At 37.6% G+C, this 16,159-nt stretch overlaps 1 protein-coding gene across 1 annotated transcript in view; it reads left to right on the top strand.

Annotated features, from left to right (window-relative positions):
- LOC148045211 (uncharacterized) overlaps window positions 1–16,159 on the top strand; it is a 278,032-nt gene that overhangs the window by 149,277 nt on the left and 112,596 nt on the right. Inside the window, exon 10 of the mRNA XM_087719049.1 lies at window positions 6,740–6,993. Coding sequence (XP_087575175.1) covers window positions 6,740–6,993 — 254 coding nt within the window. The remainder of the gene's footprint in view (window positions 1–6,739; window positions 6,994–16,159) is intronic.

Here is a 16,159-nt window from a genome sequence, read left to right on the forward strand (position 1 = left end):
GTTTTTTAAAGCTTCTTAAAAGGTCACAGATATCAGCTCTCTCCCGATATTAACTGAGTATGCAGTATGTATTATTTATTTCATAGAGGGATCTTATCCTTCAAGGTGGGCCTTTCTGATGTTATAATAAAATTCTGTGAGTTAGACTTAGCCGGTAAGATTGACTGCCCCAAAACTAACGGGTTAATTCTAAATTCATGTAGACATTTGGATCCAATCCACCTCCCCAATTTTCCTTCTACTATATTCCCTCTCTGTTGATTATGAAAAATAGCAGAAATATGCTGTAACTTTTTGCTTTTGTAAAGGTTTAGCAAAATATGTAAACAACCTAATTCCCAAAGATTGTCTTTTAAAACCCCAGCTCTCAGAGACATCTTTCGGAAATTGCTTAGAATTTAGGTTTCAACTTGCTGCAAAGTTAAATAGCAAATTAACCCCATCTCAAAGCTTTTAATAGCACATTTAGTATACTGCTGCTGGAAAGATTTAGGACATTAATGCAAGGTCATGTTCATTAGAGAACAACATGATTATTTCCCCGAGAAGAGCAGGCATGTAATCACTCCTTATGCATCTTTTACACAGAGTTAAGATTGCTTGGCATCATTCAAAGTAGTATTTAATAGAAGATACTCTTTCTCTCGAGGCTGTGGAAGCAATGCATTTAGCACCAGAAAGAGAGAGAGGAAGTATGCGTAGTAAGGTATTGGCAAAGTTGTCTCTGTACCAGTTTGTTTATTGGAAAATATCAAGGCCGTAGTTAGCAAATCTGGATTCATATTTATTTAAACTCAGATTTACCAATCCAGACAGAGAAATGTGCAACAGAATGGGGGATGCCTCTAACTAAAGCTGCACTAAATTATGCCTGTCTAGAAAATAATCCTCTTCTTTATTTATTTTATGCACTTTAGGAATTGCCCAATCCAAATTAACTCAGATGGTCTTACAATATAAAAAAGGAATTGCATCAAATGGGATAGGAAAAAAAAAAACACTATTAAACATAAGGCAAGATGGCAAATCTAGCATTATCTAGCTGTCCATCCATCCATCCATCCATCCATCCACCCATCCATCCAAAGGACGTTGCAGTCCACTTAAAATTCAGAAAGAGCAAACTTGTATTTAGTGACTGCTTCATATCACTTAATGATGGCATTTAAGCCCCAGCATAAACTATGGCTTACAAATACCAAATTGTTTACATATTGCAGTAAGCCAAAACCAACTGAACCGCATCAACATAAATCATAGTGTGTTAACACAACCATTGAATAAAAGAGAAGTTCGAGAAATGAGGTAAACCTTATTTACCTCAGGAATTCTGCTTATTGGCTTCCTTGGAGAGAAAAAGAGAGAGTTGCAACCATGAGCCCTTGCGCTCTACTTGGGGCTGCCCCTGAAAAGTGTTCGGAGGCTGCAATTAGTCCAGAATGCAGCCGCGCGAGCGATTCTGGGTGTGCCAAGGTACACCCATATCACACCTATCCTCCGCGAGCTGCACTGGCTGCCCATTGGTCTCCGAGCATGATTCAAGGTGCTGGTCGTCACCTTTAAAGCCCTACATGGCCTAGGACCCGGGTATCTGCGAGACCGTCTTCTGCCACATACCTCCCTCAGACCAATAAGATCGCACAGGATGGGCCTTCTCCGGGTGCCGTTAGCAGGACAATGCCAACTGGCGATGCCTAGGAGTAGGGCCTTCTCTGTTGCTGCTCTGGCCCTGTGGAATGAGCTGCCCCCTGAGATCCGGGCCCTACCCACTCTCATGGCCTTTCGCAAAGCCATTAAAACTTCGCGTTTCCGGCAGGCTTGGGGCTGTTGACCCCTTGATTGAGGTCCAGCCCCCTCCTGATTGGGTGTTTGTGGTGTTTCCCTTTTTAACCTTGTTGTGTCCAATTGTTTTTAATAATTCTTTTTAATCTTTTTTCATTTCTGTAAACCGCCAGGAGTCCTCCGGGATTGGGCGGCATAGAAATTTAATAAATGATGATGATGAATGAATGATGATAATGAGTCATTTCCCAGATATAAGTTACTGAGGAAAACAAGAGTATAATTTGAAATCTGATTGGAACATTATTAGAAAAGGTATCATGAAAGGCCAGGTTAGGGATACCACGGGAGGATAAATCCTGCACTGAGGGCTATTCTTGAAACCTTTGTAACGTAACACTTGCTTTACAAAAATTAGATTAATTGTTGATAGATGGAACATTCTAAAAAAAGAATGTTATTTTCATATCATCTCATATTGAGTTCATTAGCAGGAATAAAATCGAATCCTATTACTGAGATTAAAAATATTATCTGTTTGTATTATCAAATAGTAACTGAAAGTTTTTTTTTTTTTAGTACTATTAGATTACGGATTATAAACAGTAGATGTTAATTACAAGTGGGAACACATATATCAGCTATTTTTAATCACATGTGGTATGGCGAACCTACTGTTTATAATGCTTTCTCCTAATTATGTTTTAGATACAAGAAATAATTAGTAGTTAGTGCATATTTGACAAAGCAGTCATCTATATTTAACAGATTGGCTGAGCAAATGTTCCATAATCAAGGGGATAAACAGAGCTCTTTCCTTGAAAGTAATATTGTAAACCGAAGGGCCTTACCCAGCTAATGAAAAGAGGGCAACGGACCTTTTTTGTATTAAGCTGAAAGATTTCCAATCATTATAATAACTCTGGGGAAAGCAGAGGCATCCTTTTCTGATATTAGTTTGACTTTCCTCCAGATTTCTGCAAACATGGATGAGTTTAGAAATATGATAGTTGTAGCAGCACAAAACAATGTTGTTGCATTTTCCCTAAGTGGGAATTTCCACTCACGGTAAGCAAAACACTGCTAACCTCATATAAATTCAACGAGGATTTTTAAGGGAAGAGTTGATAAGTCCTTTTTAAAAAAAACTTCAGTTCAATTGCGTTGGGACTGCTAAGAAAAGTTCCTGCAGGTTTTTTTGCAGGGGGGGAGGTTGGCAAGGATTTTCAGAAGTGGTTTGCCCTGGCTTCCATCCCAGGATTGAAAGGAGCTGATTGACCTCAGCAGGAATAGAACTAGTTTCTAGCCTGATACCTTAAGCACCACATCATACCAGTCTTGGTATGTCTTAGCATCGATCAAATACATTAAAGAACATCAGATATTTTGTAATATTAGCAATAGAACAATACAGAATTTCAAAAAGTGTGGTTCTCCACTCTTGGTGCTCAACCACAATAATACAAGAACACACAACAGATACAAACTCAATGTAAACTGCTCCAAACTTGACTGCAGAAAATATGACTTCAGCAACAGAGTGGTCAATGCCTGGAATGCACTACCTGGCTCTGTTGTTACATCTTCAAATCCCTATAACTTTAAACTGTCTACTATTGACCTCACTATTTTATTTTTTATTATTTTAATATTTTATTTTTTGGTATTTTAGTATTTTGGTATTTTAGTGTTTTAGTGTTTTGATATTTTGGTATTTTGGTATTTTGGTATTTTGGTATTTTAGTATTTTAGTATTTTAGTATTTTAGTATTTTAGTATTTTAGTATTTTAGTATTTTAGTATTTTAGTATTTTAGTATTTTAGTATTTTAGTATTTTAGTATTTTATTTATTTTATTTATTTTATTTATTTTATTTATTTTATTTTATTATTTTTTATTTTTCCTTTTCTGGGTAAATATCTTGTGTTTTAATAGGTATAGAGTAGGCAGAAATTCAGCAAGTTTATTTGTTTGTTTCATTCATTCAGTTTATGAGTTGCCCACTCCCAGAACAACTAACAGGGTTAAAAAAAATATTCACAGTCTAAAAGCAAAAATGATTTTGAAAAACACTGTGTTGGGAACAAAACTCAACCCCTCGTACATTTATATAAGGCTTCTGTGTCATCCTAGCCCAGTGCCTGGGAGAATTAGGTCTCCAAGGCCCTCTGAAGGACTACCAAGGTTAGAACCAGCTGAACTTTACAGGGAGCTGCTGTTGCAGAGAGCAGATGCTGCAACGGAGAAGGCACACCTTTTGCATCCCAACAGTTGTCACCATTTAATTGGAGGGACTTGGAACATGCCAACCCTGTCACATTTTATAGGCCATCCTGATAGAACATTCATCATGAGAAAAAACTCCTTTTATTCTCCAATAAGCTTTCCATCATCATTTATTGCATGCCTGCAAGACATGGTTTGTATTTTAAAGAAAAAAATGTGGCTTTAAATATATATATATATTTAAATATATATTAAATATATATCTCACCGGCTCAAGGTTGACTCAGCCTTCCATCCTTCCAAAGTGGGTGAAATGAGGACCCAGACTGTGGGGGCAATTTGCTGACTCAATTTGCTAAAAATCTGTATAGATAGATAGATAGATAGATAGATAGATAGATAGATAGATAGATAGATAGATAGATAGATAGATAGATAGATAGATAGATAGATAGATAGATAGATGATAGATAGATAGATAGATGATAGATAGATAGATAGATAGATAGATAGATAGATAGATAGATAGATGATAGATAGAGAGATAGATGATAGATAGATAGAGAGATAGAGATAGAGATAGAGATAGAGATAGATAGATGATTATATATATATATATATATATATATATATATATATATATATATATATATATATATATATATATATATATATATATATATATATATATATATATATATATATATATATATATATAAAAATAAGATCCCCCAAGATAAGATTACTAAACTGAAATCTTAATTACTGCTGGAATACTAAACATAACTTGGAAGAATCCCTATGAATAATTTGAAGGATTATTAAGTAATCATGTATCTATGGGAGTGTATGTATTATATTGAACCAATGTAAGATTGTAGGAAAGGTGGCTGAATAGCAGCAGGAAGATCCCAATTCCAATCTCCCTTCTTCTGAGGTACTTTGAGCAAAGTCTTTACTCTTAGTCTAACCTTCTTCGCAGTTCTGGAGAAGAATCACGGAAAGGAGCACTATGTACTTATATGCCACCATATAGCATTTACTGGCTGGCTGCCCTTCCTGATGCCTATGCAGAGTTCGCAGCAGACAATTTCTCATCGTGCCCAGAGAGAGGAATCTTCTGCTACCAAAGATTGAACTCACAAATATTTCTATATTGGAAGATTCCCCAGTTACAGTCAATTGGAAAGGGATAGTACTTACACTGAATAATAAGGAGCCGAGGTGGCACAGTGGTTAGGGTGCAGTACTGCAGGCCACTTCAGCTGACTGTTATCTGCAGTTGAGCGGTTCTAATCTCACCGGCTCAAGGTTGACTCAGCCTTCCATCCTTCCGAGGTGGGTGAAATGAGGACCCAGACTGTGCGGGCGATATGCTGACTCAATTTGCTAAAAATCTGTAAACCGCTTAGAGAGGGCTAAAAGCCCTGTGAAGCGGTATATAAGTCTAATAAACAAACAAATAAATAAATAAATAAAAATAAATAATAGCAGATAACAACAACAACAACAACAATATAAATGAAATGACATCTTTTTAAACCTTACTGAATGTTGCAATGCATGTATTTTGTATTTCTGATAATGAAGCTTTAAAGTGGTGATTTACACCAGGAAGAGTTTTGCCTTTTGCTTAGTTTTGAACATTGCAGCTTTACTTTCATATGGTTCCTCCTCCCACTGCAAAAATGTGTTGTTCAGAATGTAAACTTAAAGAATATGCAACAATTGCAAAACTAACTTTGTATATACTCAAAAGAAATGTAACTAGATTTAGGTAAGAATGGTTTGCATACATACAACATATCATTCAGAATAGTAAATATAACCATTTGCAGTTTGGCTTCGTAAGAGGGTCTAAATGTCTACAAATATTACAAATTTGCAAATGTATAACAGGGGAAAAGTTAGAAATGTAATATTTTTATTTTATTTTATTCTATTTTATTAATTGTACTCTATTTTCTCCTTTTCTTTTTTCTCTTTTTTTAATTTTAATTCATCTAAAATTTTCTCTTTTCATCTATTTTTTCCCATGTACTGTATAGATATAATACCGTACAGTGGGGATTTTAATATTAAGCAATTAGCTGAAGACTGACACCTTTATTTATGTAACAAATACTTCGATGTAAGTTGCAGATTCCAACCAACCACCCACCCCCTTTAAGGTTATATTTAGGTATGAATGTAAAAGTCAAATAATTTTAATGCTTGTACTAATGATATTCTACATTGTAAATCTGCTGCGCTCAGCTGCCCGGCTCGGCCCCCTCGCCCTCACCTGCCTAGCCGCTGGTGGGCTCCGCGTTGACGGGGCAGCTACTGGGAGCGGCCACGCCTCTCACCCGACCGCCGGTGCCGGGAGCGTGGGCGGGCTCCCCAACTGCTGCGGCGCTGGAACGATCTTAACTAATACATTTTTATGTTTGTTTATTAGTCATATGCGTAGAATTTCTCCTTATTTTTGGTTCGGTGTTTTAGTGTTCACTGTTTTTAGAATAGTGTAATTTTAATTTTGCTAACAATTTGAATATAGGCCCCTCTTGACCTTGAGGCCCTAGGCTGAAGCCTAGTTAGCCTATAGGAAAATCCGGCCCTGCCTGGAACTATTATCCAGTTGTGAATAAGATGACATTGTTTTGAAAAAGAAACTAGGATGAAGTTCTGGTAACCATTGCAATTTGTCTGTGGCGTTAGATGTCTAATTTCTCATTCTATGTCTTGTAGGTGTTTGTGTCCTGCAGGTTATTCTGGGTCATTCTGTGAACTTGGCTTAGACATGTGCCTTCACCACCGTTGCTCAGATCATGGCTTTTGTGTAGCTAATCAGAATAATTACACCTGCCACTGTGTGCTCGGCTACGAAGGACCGTTGTGTGAAGTGGAAACTAACGAATGTTCAAATTCACCCTGCAAAAATGGGGCCACCTGTTTGGATTTAATTGGCCACTTCTTGTGTCATTGTTCCATCGGCTTCAAAGGCAAGTTTCAGTGCTCACCCTTTCTTTAGCATATTTCCTAGTCCATTTCTTCTTCACTGCAGTTCAAATAGTCATTATTTTTAATTAGACATTTTTCTTAATCCATTGCTGTGTCATTTTGCCCCCAATATTGGTGAAAACGTAATGTCTTAAATACCAAAGAGGAGAAAGCTACAAACTATCTCAATGATGTAATCTTAGATCTACTTGAAATAATAAGTTGATAAAAGAATGTTTAAGCAGTAAAAAACATTCTGCACCCACTAGATAATGCACAGTTATAGAACAACTACACAACGGACTGCTGTTGTGTACCTCAGCGTATGGAGAAGCAAAATAGACATACCATGTTTCCCCGAAAATAAGACAGGGTCTTATTTTCTTTTGGCCTCCCGAAATAAGCGCTTGGCGCTTTAGAACTCGCGGTTTTGTCACTGGGGTTTAGTCGGGCGCGGTTTTGTCATTCGCCCTTTTGTCGGTGAACCGCAAGCATTGAATGTTGCATATGGGTCTGTCAAGGACTTCAGACTCAACTGGAAAGTCAAAAAAATTCTTCTTCCAAAGCAATAGAAAACCCCTTACTGGCATTATATTAGTTACAAGAAGGAGTGTACACTGAGTAGATACGTCTCTTAAGACCCAGCTAGAGGAGAAGGTTGATGAGGCAGACTTCTTCAAGACAATTCCTGATTGAATACAGTTTAGGAACTGAAACACAAAAAAAATTGATTATATCTCTAACTCAGTCTTTCTTATATACTTACAGAAACAGCTACTTATTACAGAATCAAATCTTCCAATTTTAGATTTTGCTGCGATTGTTCCAAATATCGTCACTATTATTTTAAAAAAATTGCAAAGAGATGGTGTCTTATGTCAATTGAATTCAATTTTTTTTTAAAAAAAGTAGTTAAAGTTTGCCATTTCGTAGGGATTATGTTTCCCAAGTTTCAGTTGAATCAGTTCAGGATTTTCTACTAAAGTTAACATTTCTATTTGAAGGCTTTCAAAAAGATAATATGCTTATCTTCCTTTTGAATGGCGAGGGAGATGGCATATAGTGGAAGAGGTGGCCATGCTAAAGAAACCCTTGAAAATAATGGGTTGGGATGGAGGGGGAGAGAGAAAAGGAGTTTGCTTTCCCTTCCCACTTTTTGTTTCTTTTGTTTCATCAGAGATGAGTTCTTACAACAAGAACCTTGAAATGTTCAAAGCGAGCAGGAGCTCAGAATTCATGATGAATAGTTCAAAACCTTTTTTTAATATCCTTTTCTACTGGCAGTAATGTCATGAATGTGCAGTAAGCCACGGGACAGAGATAGATTTTTATTCCCATGGCAGAGAAGAATAAAGACATGAATATCTATCCTTTTTCAAGCAGCTACTGCTACAGAGTCCCGGGTCCAACCGGGACGCTGACTTGACGTTCCAAGACATCTGCTCCTAGAAGAGTGAATGAACGGAGAACTTTGAGTAGAGTTTCCAGGTCACAGAATTACCCACCACTGTTTCTGTTTCTGTTATACTCCATTCACCTGGGAGTTGTTCTTCAATGGGCAGGTTGGAGAGATACCTACCAGTTTGGGCAAACATATCAGCTTTCTTCAGGTTTTCATCTGAACAGGTGGAACAAGTGAAGGTGGCTAGAAAGTGGAATTGTGTTCCAAATCTGACTTTGATCTCCTTGCATTCAATTGGTGACCTGAACGAGACCTGTGATTTCGTTCGCCTGAATCTGAATACAGCTCTCTAAACCTGCTTTTTGTTTTTTAAAAAAACCCCTCTCTGCTGGGTTTAGTAGGGTTGCCGGCTCTGTGTGCTTCTGAATTCTGAAGTCCTAATAAAAATTTAGATTTAAATTTAGAAAAAAATATCTCATTTCACACTTGTGAGTCCCTGAATCTGGCTGATTCAAAATGAAGCCAAGTCAATGTTTGTTAGGATTGTCCTCAAGGGCTGTATTGGAAATGTTTTCACCTTTCCAAAATTAAACAACTTACACTTTTGCAATGTTTATAGTAATAGCAATAGCACTTAGACTTATATACTGCTTCACAGTGTTTTATAGCCCTCTCTAAGTGGTTTAGCATAGAGACAGCATATTGCCCACAACAATCTAATCAACCATCCATCATTATCAACCAATTATTGACTCTCAGATACATATTAACCCTTTTTTGACTCAAAGCCATTTATTGATCTCTAGCATAGTCCATCAGTCTTTGGGGGTTGATATTGATCAATTTAGGAACTCTGTTCTAGATAAACCAGAATTCAAAATTCATTGTAGCGAAGAGCCAAGGTGGTGCAGTGGTTAGGGTGCAGTACTTCAGGCCACTTCAGCTGACTGTTATCTGCAGTTGAGCGGTTCTAATCTCACCGGCTCAAGGTTGACTCAGCCTTCCATCCTTCCCAGGTGGGTAAAATGAGGATCCAGACTGTGGGGGCGATATGCTGACTTTGTAAACCGCTTAGAGAGGGCTGAAAGCCCTATGAAGCAGTATATAAGTCTAACTGCTATTGCTATTACTATTGCTATTGTAAGGCAGAGAAAAACAGAAAAGCCATAATGAAATGGAATGGGAGACTATTTTCTCTTCCATGTTATTGTAATGACCTTGAGTTTTTATTCTTTTTAAAAATCTTCCCAATAAATGCCACTTCTAGGCTCAGTGGTTATCGCAACAGTGGTGAAGGTAGTATGTAATGAATAAATATAATTATCTTCCTTATAAACACCCAGAGTTCTGGCAACTTGCCCAATTTCATTTAAGCTGCAGTGATTGTGATCTGCTCCCCAATAATATGTATAATAAAAAGGTAGAATAAATAAATACCAAAAAAAGATCGTAAAGGCATAAAAACAAATGCAGTGTAAAATGTAACGCTACATAAAACCAGCAGCCGTAAATGAAGTCAGTAAAAGGAAGTGCACTCAAATGCTGACATGCCATAGTTTTAAAACTCTTGATTCACTGGTAGCTTTTAAGCCCGAGAAAACAGAATAGTCTTTCTTTGGCCATCAAAGGAGTCAAAACATTAAAACTAGGAAAACAGCTAAAGCTGCCAGCCAGGGAACATCACTGAAAAAGCCCGGTCTTTTGTATCTATCCAAAATACTTATTTGTCAGAGCCCCAAGTAATGGCATCACATAAATTCAAAATCCAGGCAAATCTATGTGGCATAAAATCATGATCATAGCACAATAGTCCAGTTACTAAACTCTCTCCCCTGTTTTGCAACGGATGAAGTTTTTAGACTATTTTCAGGAAAAAGATCAATTTTGCAAATGAGAAGTCGCCAGACCATGAGTGAGGTTACTTAGACTATCCACCTAGAGCTGGATTTTTTAAAACCTTTTTTAAACTTTTTATTTTTATTTTTAACCCTTTTTATTATACATATGATTGAGGAGCAGATCAGAATCACCACAATGTTTATGTTGATGAGCATAAATTGAGCTGTTGAGGTCATGGGTCTCTAACATTACTTCTGGACCCAGCAATATGCAAAATTATGAATCTGTTCCTTTGGATGAATGGTGTAGGTTGACCTCCATGGAATTTCCTAATTTACCAATTAATAATAATAGCAATAATCCACTCCATGGATAACCCTTGGTCCTGGGAAGGGGCTTGTAATGCTCTGATGAGGTTGAGAGCTATGATGAAGGTACCAGACAAACTGGTCTTGGTGGAAGAGCCAGACTTAACCCATGTAATATAATAAGAAAATAGAAAAAGAAACCTTTGTTGCCCAGGTCAAAATGATAGTGCCAGATATTAGAATACCTATGCATCTGTTGTCAAGTGGGCAATGGGATTCAGGAGCCACAGCTGGGCAATAAGAATCTAGGCCGGTAGTATTATTGGGAGAACAACAACTTCAGAGAAGACAAAAGTGATACTGTGTCTGAAAATGGTGGCATGCTGTTTTAAATCAGAACCAACGAAGTGGGGATACTTAAAGCAAATGATTGGACATTGGAAATGAATTTATCTAGAATCAAATACCACTGAACAATGATTAGCAGATCAAAGGAGATTCATTACCAGAAATAAGCTATTCAGGGATTCAGGACTGGAAGAGATTCAGAAAAACTGTGAAAATGGACGATCCAAAAACAATAGTAGAATAATGGAAGAACTTCAAATAACAACAATTGGAAATATAGAGGAAACAGCTGGTGTGAACTGCAGAAATGATAACTTAGAAGTAATAAGAAAAGAAACAGTATAGGCCAGGCACTGAAACAACCTATAAATTGATCTCCTAAGAAGAAGAATCATAAACAGAAAATTATGGTATATATTCAGAATTACAGTGGAAAGACAGAGACTGTCAACATTGAAAGTAGAGCCCATGAAAGTCCGGTTCCACCACAAATCCATAAAGCCCTTATCCGCGGAGACATAAGCGTGAAGACTAATTCGCGCTGTTCGAAGCGCTAAGGAAAAACGTGACCCTACCGCAATGACATAATCGCAGAGGGCAAATCCGCACATTCGCAAGCACTCAGCATCCTAAACCTAACCCTAACCCTAACCCTAACCCTAAACCTTACCCTAACCCTAAACCTAACCCTAACCCTAACCCTAACCTAACCCAACCCTAACCCTAACCCTAAACCTAACCCTAAAACAAACCCCTAAACCTAATCCTAACCCTTACCTTAATTTAAATCCGCTTTCTGCCGCCGCACTGTTTTAAAGCGCCCTTCTGTCGCCGCGCTGTGGTTGCAGCGGTGATGACGCGCGGTGATGACATCGCGGCTTTAGCAACGCGATTTTATCACCGCTATTTTGACAAGCGCGGTTTTGTCATGCCACGGAAAGTCCTATAATAAAGGATGTGAATAATGTGGTTGCTGAGATTGAAATCACATCTATCGAATAGACCAATCAGTTTCCCTTTGGTGCATCAGTGACAGTTATAGAAAAACGAGGTATCAAAATTAGAAAAGTAAAAGCAAAAACATATGCAGTCCCAAAGTGAAAGATGAAACTAGAGGCCAAATGAAATAAATTAAGATCAGTTGCAAGTAAGAAAAATGTAAGGGTCGAGACACCTTTAATTAAAAATATTGCTTGGCCTTTGAAAAGTTTTGGAAATCGTAAAGCAACAAATAATAGCTTGAAATTGAAATGTAATCATCCAATTTAAGCTAAATCAAGTACTTCAATCAGATCAGAGGCGATTCTGCTGAAGTATTGTTGAAAGAAATGTCCTTTTGGGTTCAGCTCCAAGTGGAGAAGAAGACACTGGAGACATGGAGGCTGCTTGGAAAGATGGTTTATTGTTGGCTTGAGCCCTGTACAGAAAAGGTGATCACATGTTTCAGTGTTGATGGAGAAGAAGAGAAGAAGGACTGAGGAAGGGGCTTGCTAGGCTTTTTATACCCTGTTTAGTCCCACCTCTCTGTTTCCTGTTTCTGTGTAAGAAATGTATTCTGATTGGTTATCAGACTCCCATGGTGCCATGCAGGGGGCTACTCTCTAGGCTGTGATGAGTCCAGGTATAGATGAGTTCTCAGATGCCACGTGGAGAGTTGAGTAATATCCCTTCCCCCTACAGCTGCAGTGAGGAGAAGTCTTTATTATGTAAAGTGGGCTAGCCTGGCCATCTTAATGGCCCATTAGCTGGGGATGGGCAGAAAGCTATAGGCAACTATTCTGTCTTTTAAAACATGTATCTTTCTTTTCACATCCAGAGAAATATTCTGCCTTTTCAATATTTCCTAGGATATTTCATTTTTCTGGGAGAGGGCTGGATGATAACTTCCCACAGTATAAATGGCAATAAAAATTCTGAAAATGGACAATCAAACAAAAAAAGGGGAAACTTCCAGTTTTGGAAAATGTATAGGAAACTCAAAAAAAAAATTACAATAAAAATGCTGGATGGATCAAAGAACTTAAAGATGAGTTTAATAAAACCCAAATGGAAGAATTAATAATAACAGCAGAAATAGTTAAAAACGGAGTGAAAATTAGTAAAAACTTAACATCTACTGGGAATATTCAGTTGCATAGCTTTTGGCTGAAATACCTGACTAGCTTACATCCAATTACAGCTAAACAGCTGAATGAAATATTGCATAAAATCAGTGACTGGTTAATGACTGTCAAAATTATTTGATTCAAAAAGACTCAGCGAACAAACACCAGGAAAATATAGGCTGATTACATGCTTGCATAAAATGTTTAAATTACTCACAGGAATAATAGTGGACAACAATCAAGATTATTTAGAAGAAGAAAAAAAAAAAAACATCTTTCCAGTAGTGCAAAAAGGAAATAAAAGGATAAGCAGAGGTACAAAGTATCAACTTCTGCTTGATAAAATAGTTGATAAAATAATAAAATAGGCTTGTAATTCCCACTGTAGGCTAAACAGAGTAAAAATATTTCTGGAATGTTAGGTACAGGACAGTGGTGGGTTTCAAAAATTGTTCGAACCCACTCTGTGGGTGTGGCTTCCTTTGTGGGAGTGGCTTGCTGCCCATGTGACCAGATGGGAGTGGCTTGCAGCCCATGTGACCGGATATGAAGATGCCGACGACACTTATCAGAACCACCTTAAATTACCTCACACACAGCACTGGCATACATAAGAATATGATGTAAACTTGTTTTTTAAAAGGCATCTTTGGTTTGCGTTAAAACAACTTCAACACACGCAATGTTCTGATTGCACCACAAACGCAGTAGTCATCCTTACCTTTCACAGATGCACTGAGTTTTATAAATATGAGCATGATAGTGTAGAATAATCATATCCAAGGACCAGTGGTGGGTTTCAAAATTTTTTGGAACCTCTTCTGTAGGTGTGGCCTGCTTTCCGGGTCCACTGGTGGAACCTCTTCTAACCGGTTCGGTAGATTTGATGAACTGGTTCTACCAAATAGGTGCGAACTGGTAGGAACCCACCTCTGGTACAGGGTCAAACAGGACCATGTTTTCAGACAAAGCAAAACCATCCTCCAATATAACTTTTCTTGCTATAAACAGATCACAATAGGTGTGAATTATATCCTAACCATTCTATTTATTTTGCCAACTTTCCATTAAGCTAATTATATCTATGTTCTTAATTAAAACCAACTAACCCTAACTTGGCTTCTATTCTAATGCTATTCTACCAACTATGTGATCCTTCTTCAAGTATATGTGGACTGAGCATTTTCCCTATGGCTCTTAATCTTAATAATCCTACTGAAATCAATAGGGCATATTAAAGGTTTATGGTTAGCATCATTGGTGTCCATAGGAAGAGTGGGAGTTGATGTAACTAGTGAAATGTGTATCACCATATCATCATGCAAGCCCCACTTCTTAAATATTTGTGCAACAGTGCAACAGTAGAATAAAATTGCAGGATTTGTGAAAGGATGGCACAGCATAAGTTTTATCATTTTGGCATTATCGTGATTAGGTATGGACGTATACTTAGAAGTGAGTTGAAATAAACACCATATGGTCAAATACAGAAACATAAGAAAATGAGAAATGGGTATTCAGATGCATACACAACGACTTAGGAAATCTGGGTTTATAGCATAAATATTTGAAACACTATAAATTTTAGGAAACATTTACTACAGTTATGTTTGATGATCCAAATGAGTTTATGGCATATAATTATCAGAGACTTTGTCATGTGAATAATTTAGCCTCACAAACAATCTTGCCGGGGCGAAAAAAAATGAAAGGTTTTCTTTCCATTCCCTGTGCTCATTTTTCAAATTAGAATTAGCAATACAATTTATATTTTCTCTCTAATGATGGATGGACAGTTAGATAAGTAGCTAATGTTACCTGATACTGATTAGCTAATGAAGGGTGATGGATAGCTAGGTGATTAACTAAAAATTCACTGATGCAGTCAAAAATAATATTAATGTATATATGTGCTGCAGAGGGGAATCTAAGACATTGAGTTGTAAAACCACATTTCCCTAGGGACTTAGGACAACTTTTATATAAACTATGTGTCTGTGGTTAAATGTATGTGAATGTGCAGGTAGATTGGTATTTACTTTGCCAATTGAAATGTTATGGTTTGGTGAAAACTGGTTCCAAAATTCATAAAATTAAGTTTGATAGCAATAGCACTTAGTAATAGCACTTAGATTTATATACCACTTCACAGTGCTATCCAGCCCTCTCTAAGCAGTTGACAGAGTCAGCATATTGCCCCCAATTATCTGGATCCTCATTTTACCCACCTCAGAAGACTGGAAGGCTGAGTCAATCTTGAGCCTGGTGAGGTTCGATCTGCCAAACTGCTGGCAGCTGGTGAGCAGCAGAAGTAGCCCGCAGAAGTAACCAGCAGAAGTAGCCTGCAGTTCTGCACTCTAACCACTGCACCTCTTGATCCCATGATTCCTAGATTATTTCTTGAGTTAGGAGAGTAAATAATATTGTATTGGCTGTATGTATTCCAATTTAGATTCAAAATTATATTGCTTACAGGAGAGAAATAACTTATATTAGGAAAGAGCCGAGGTGGCGCAGTGGTTAAATGCAGCACTGCAGGCTACTTCAGCTGACTGCAGTTCTGCAGTTCGGCTGTTCAAATCTCACCGGCTCAGGGTTGACTCAGCCTTCCATCCTTCCGAGGTGGATGAAACGAGGACCCGGATTGTTGTTGGGGGCAATATGCTGACTCTGTAAACCGCTTAGAGAGGGCTGAAAGCCCTATGAAGTGGTATATAAGTCTAACTGCTATTGCTATTGCTAAGTAGTGACAGAGGAGCCGAAAGGACAGCCAATGGACCAATTAGGGATTATTTCAAAAGTTGGAAAAGTTTGTAAAGAATATTGCAGTTTCAGTGACAGTATAACTGATTTAATCTGTTAAGAGATTTGAAAAAAAGAAAGATTTGCAAATATGGATGAGAAAATGAGTTAAAAAAATGAGAAATTTGCAATACAAATGAGTGAAGTAGAATCAGTAAGCTAAGAGATGGAAAATGATTTACACCGTGACACTAGTCGTAGCACTAGCAATAGCACTTAGATTTATATACCGCTCCATAGTGCTTTATAGCACTATCTGGGTGGTTTACAAATATCAGCATATTGCCCCCAATAATCCGGGTCCTCATTTAACCAACCTCAGAAGGATGGAAGGTTGAGTCAACCTTGTGCCTGTCAGGATTAA

Source organism: Thamnophis sirtalis, unplaced genomic scaffold, assembly GCF_051295495.1.
Source record: "Thamnophis sirtalis isolate CommonGarterSnake01/CBP01778 unplaced genomic scaffold, rThaSir2_p1.2 scaffold_6, whole genome shotgun sequence".
Taxonomy (NCBI): Eukaryota; Metazoa; Chordata; class Lepidosauria; order Squamata; family Natricidae; genus Thamnophis; species Thamnophis sirtalis.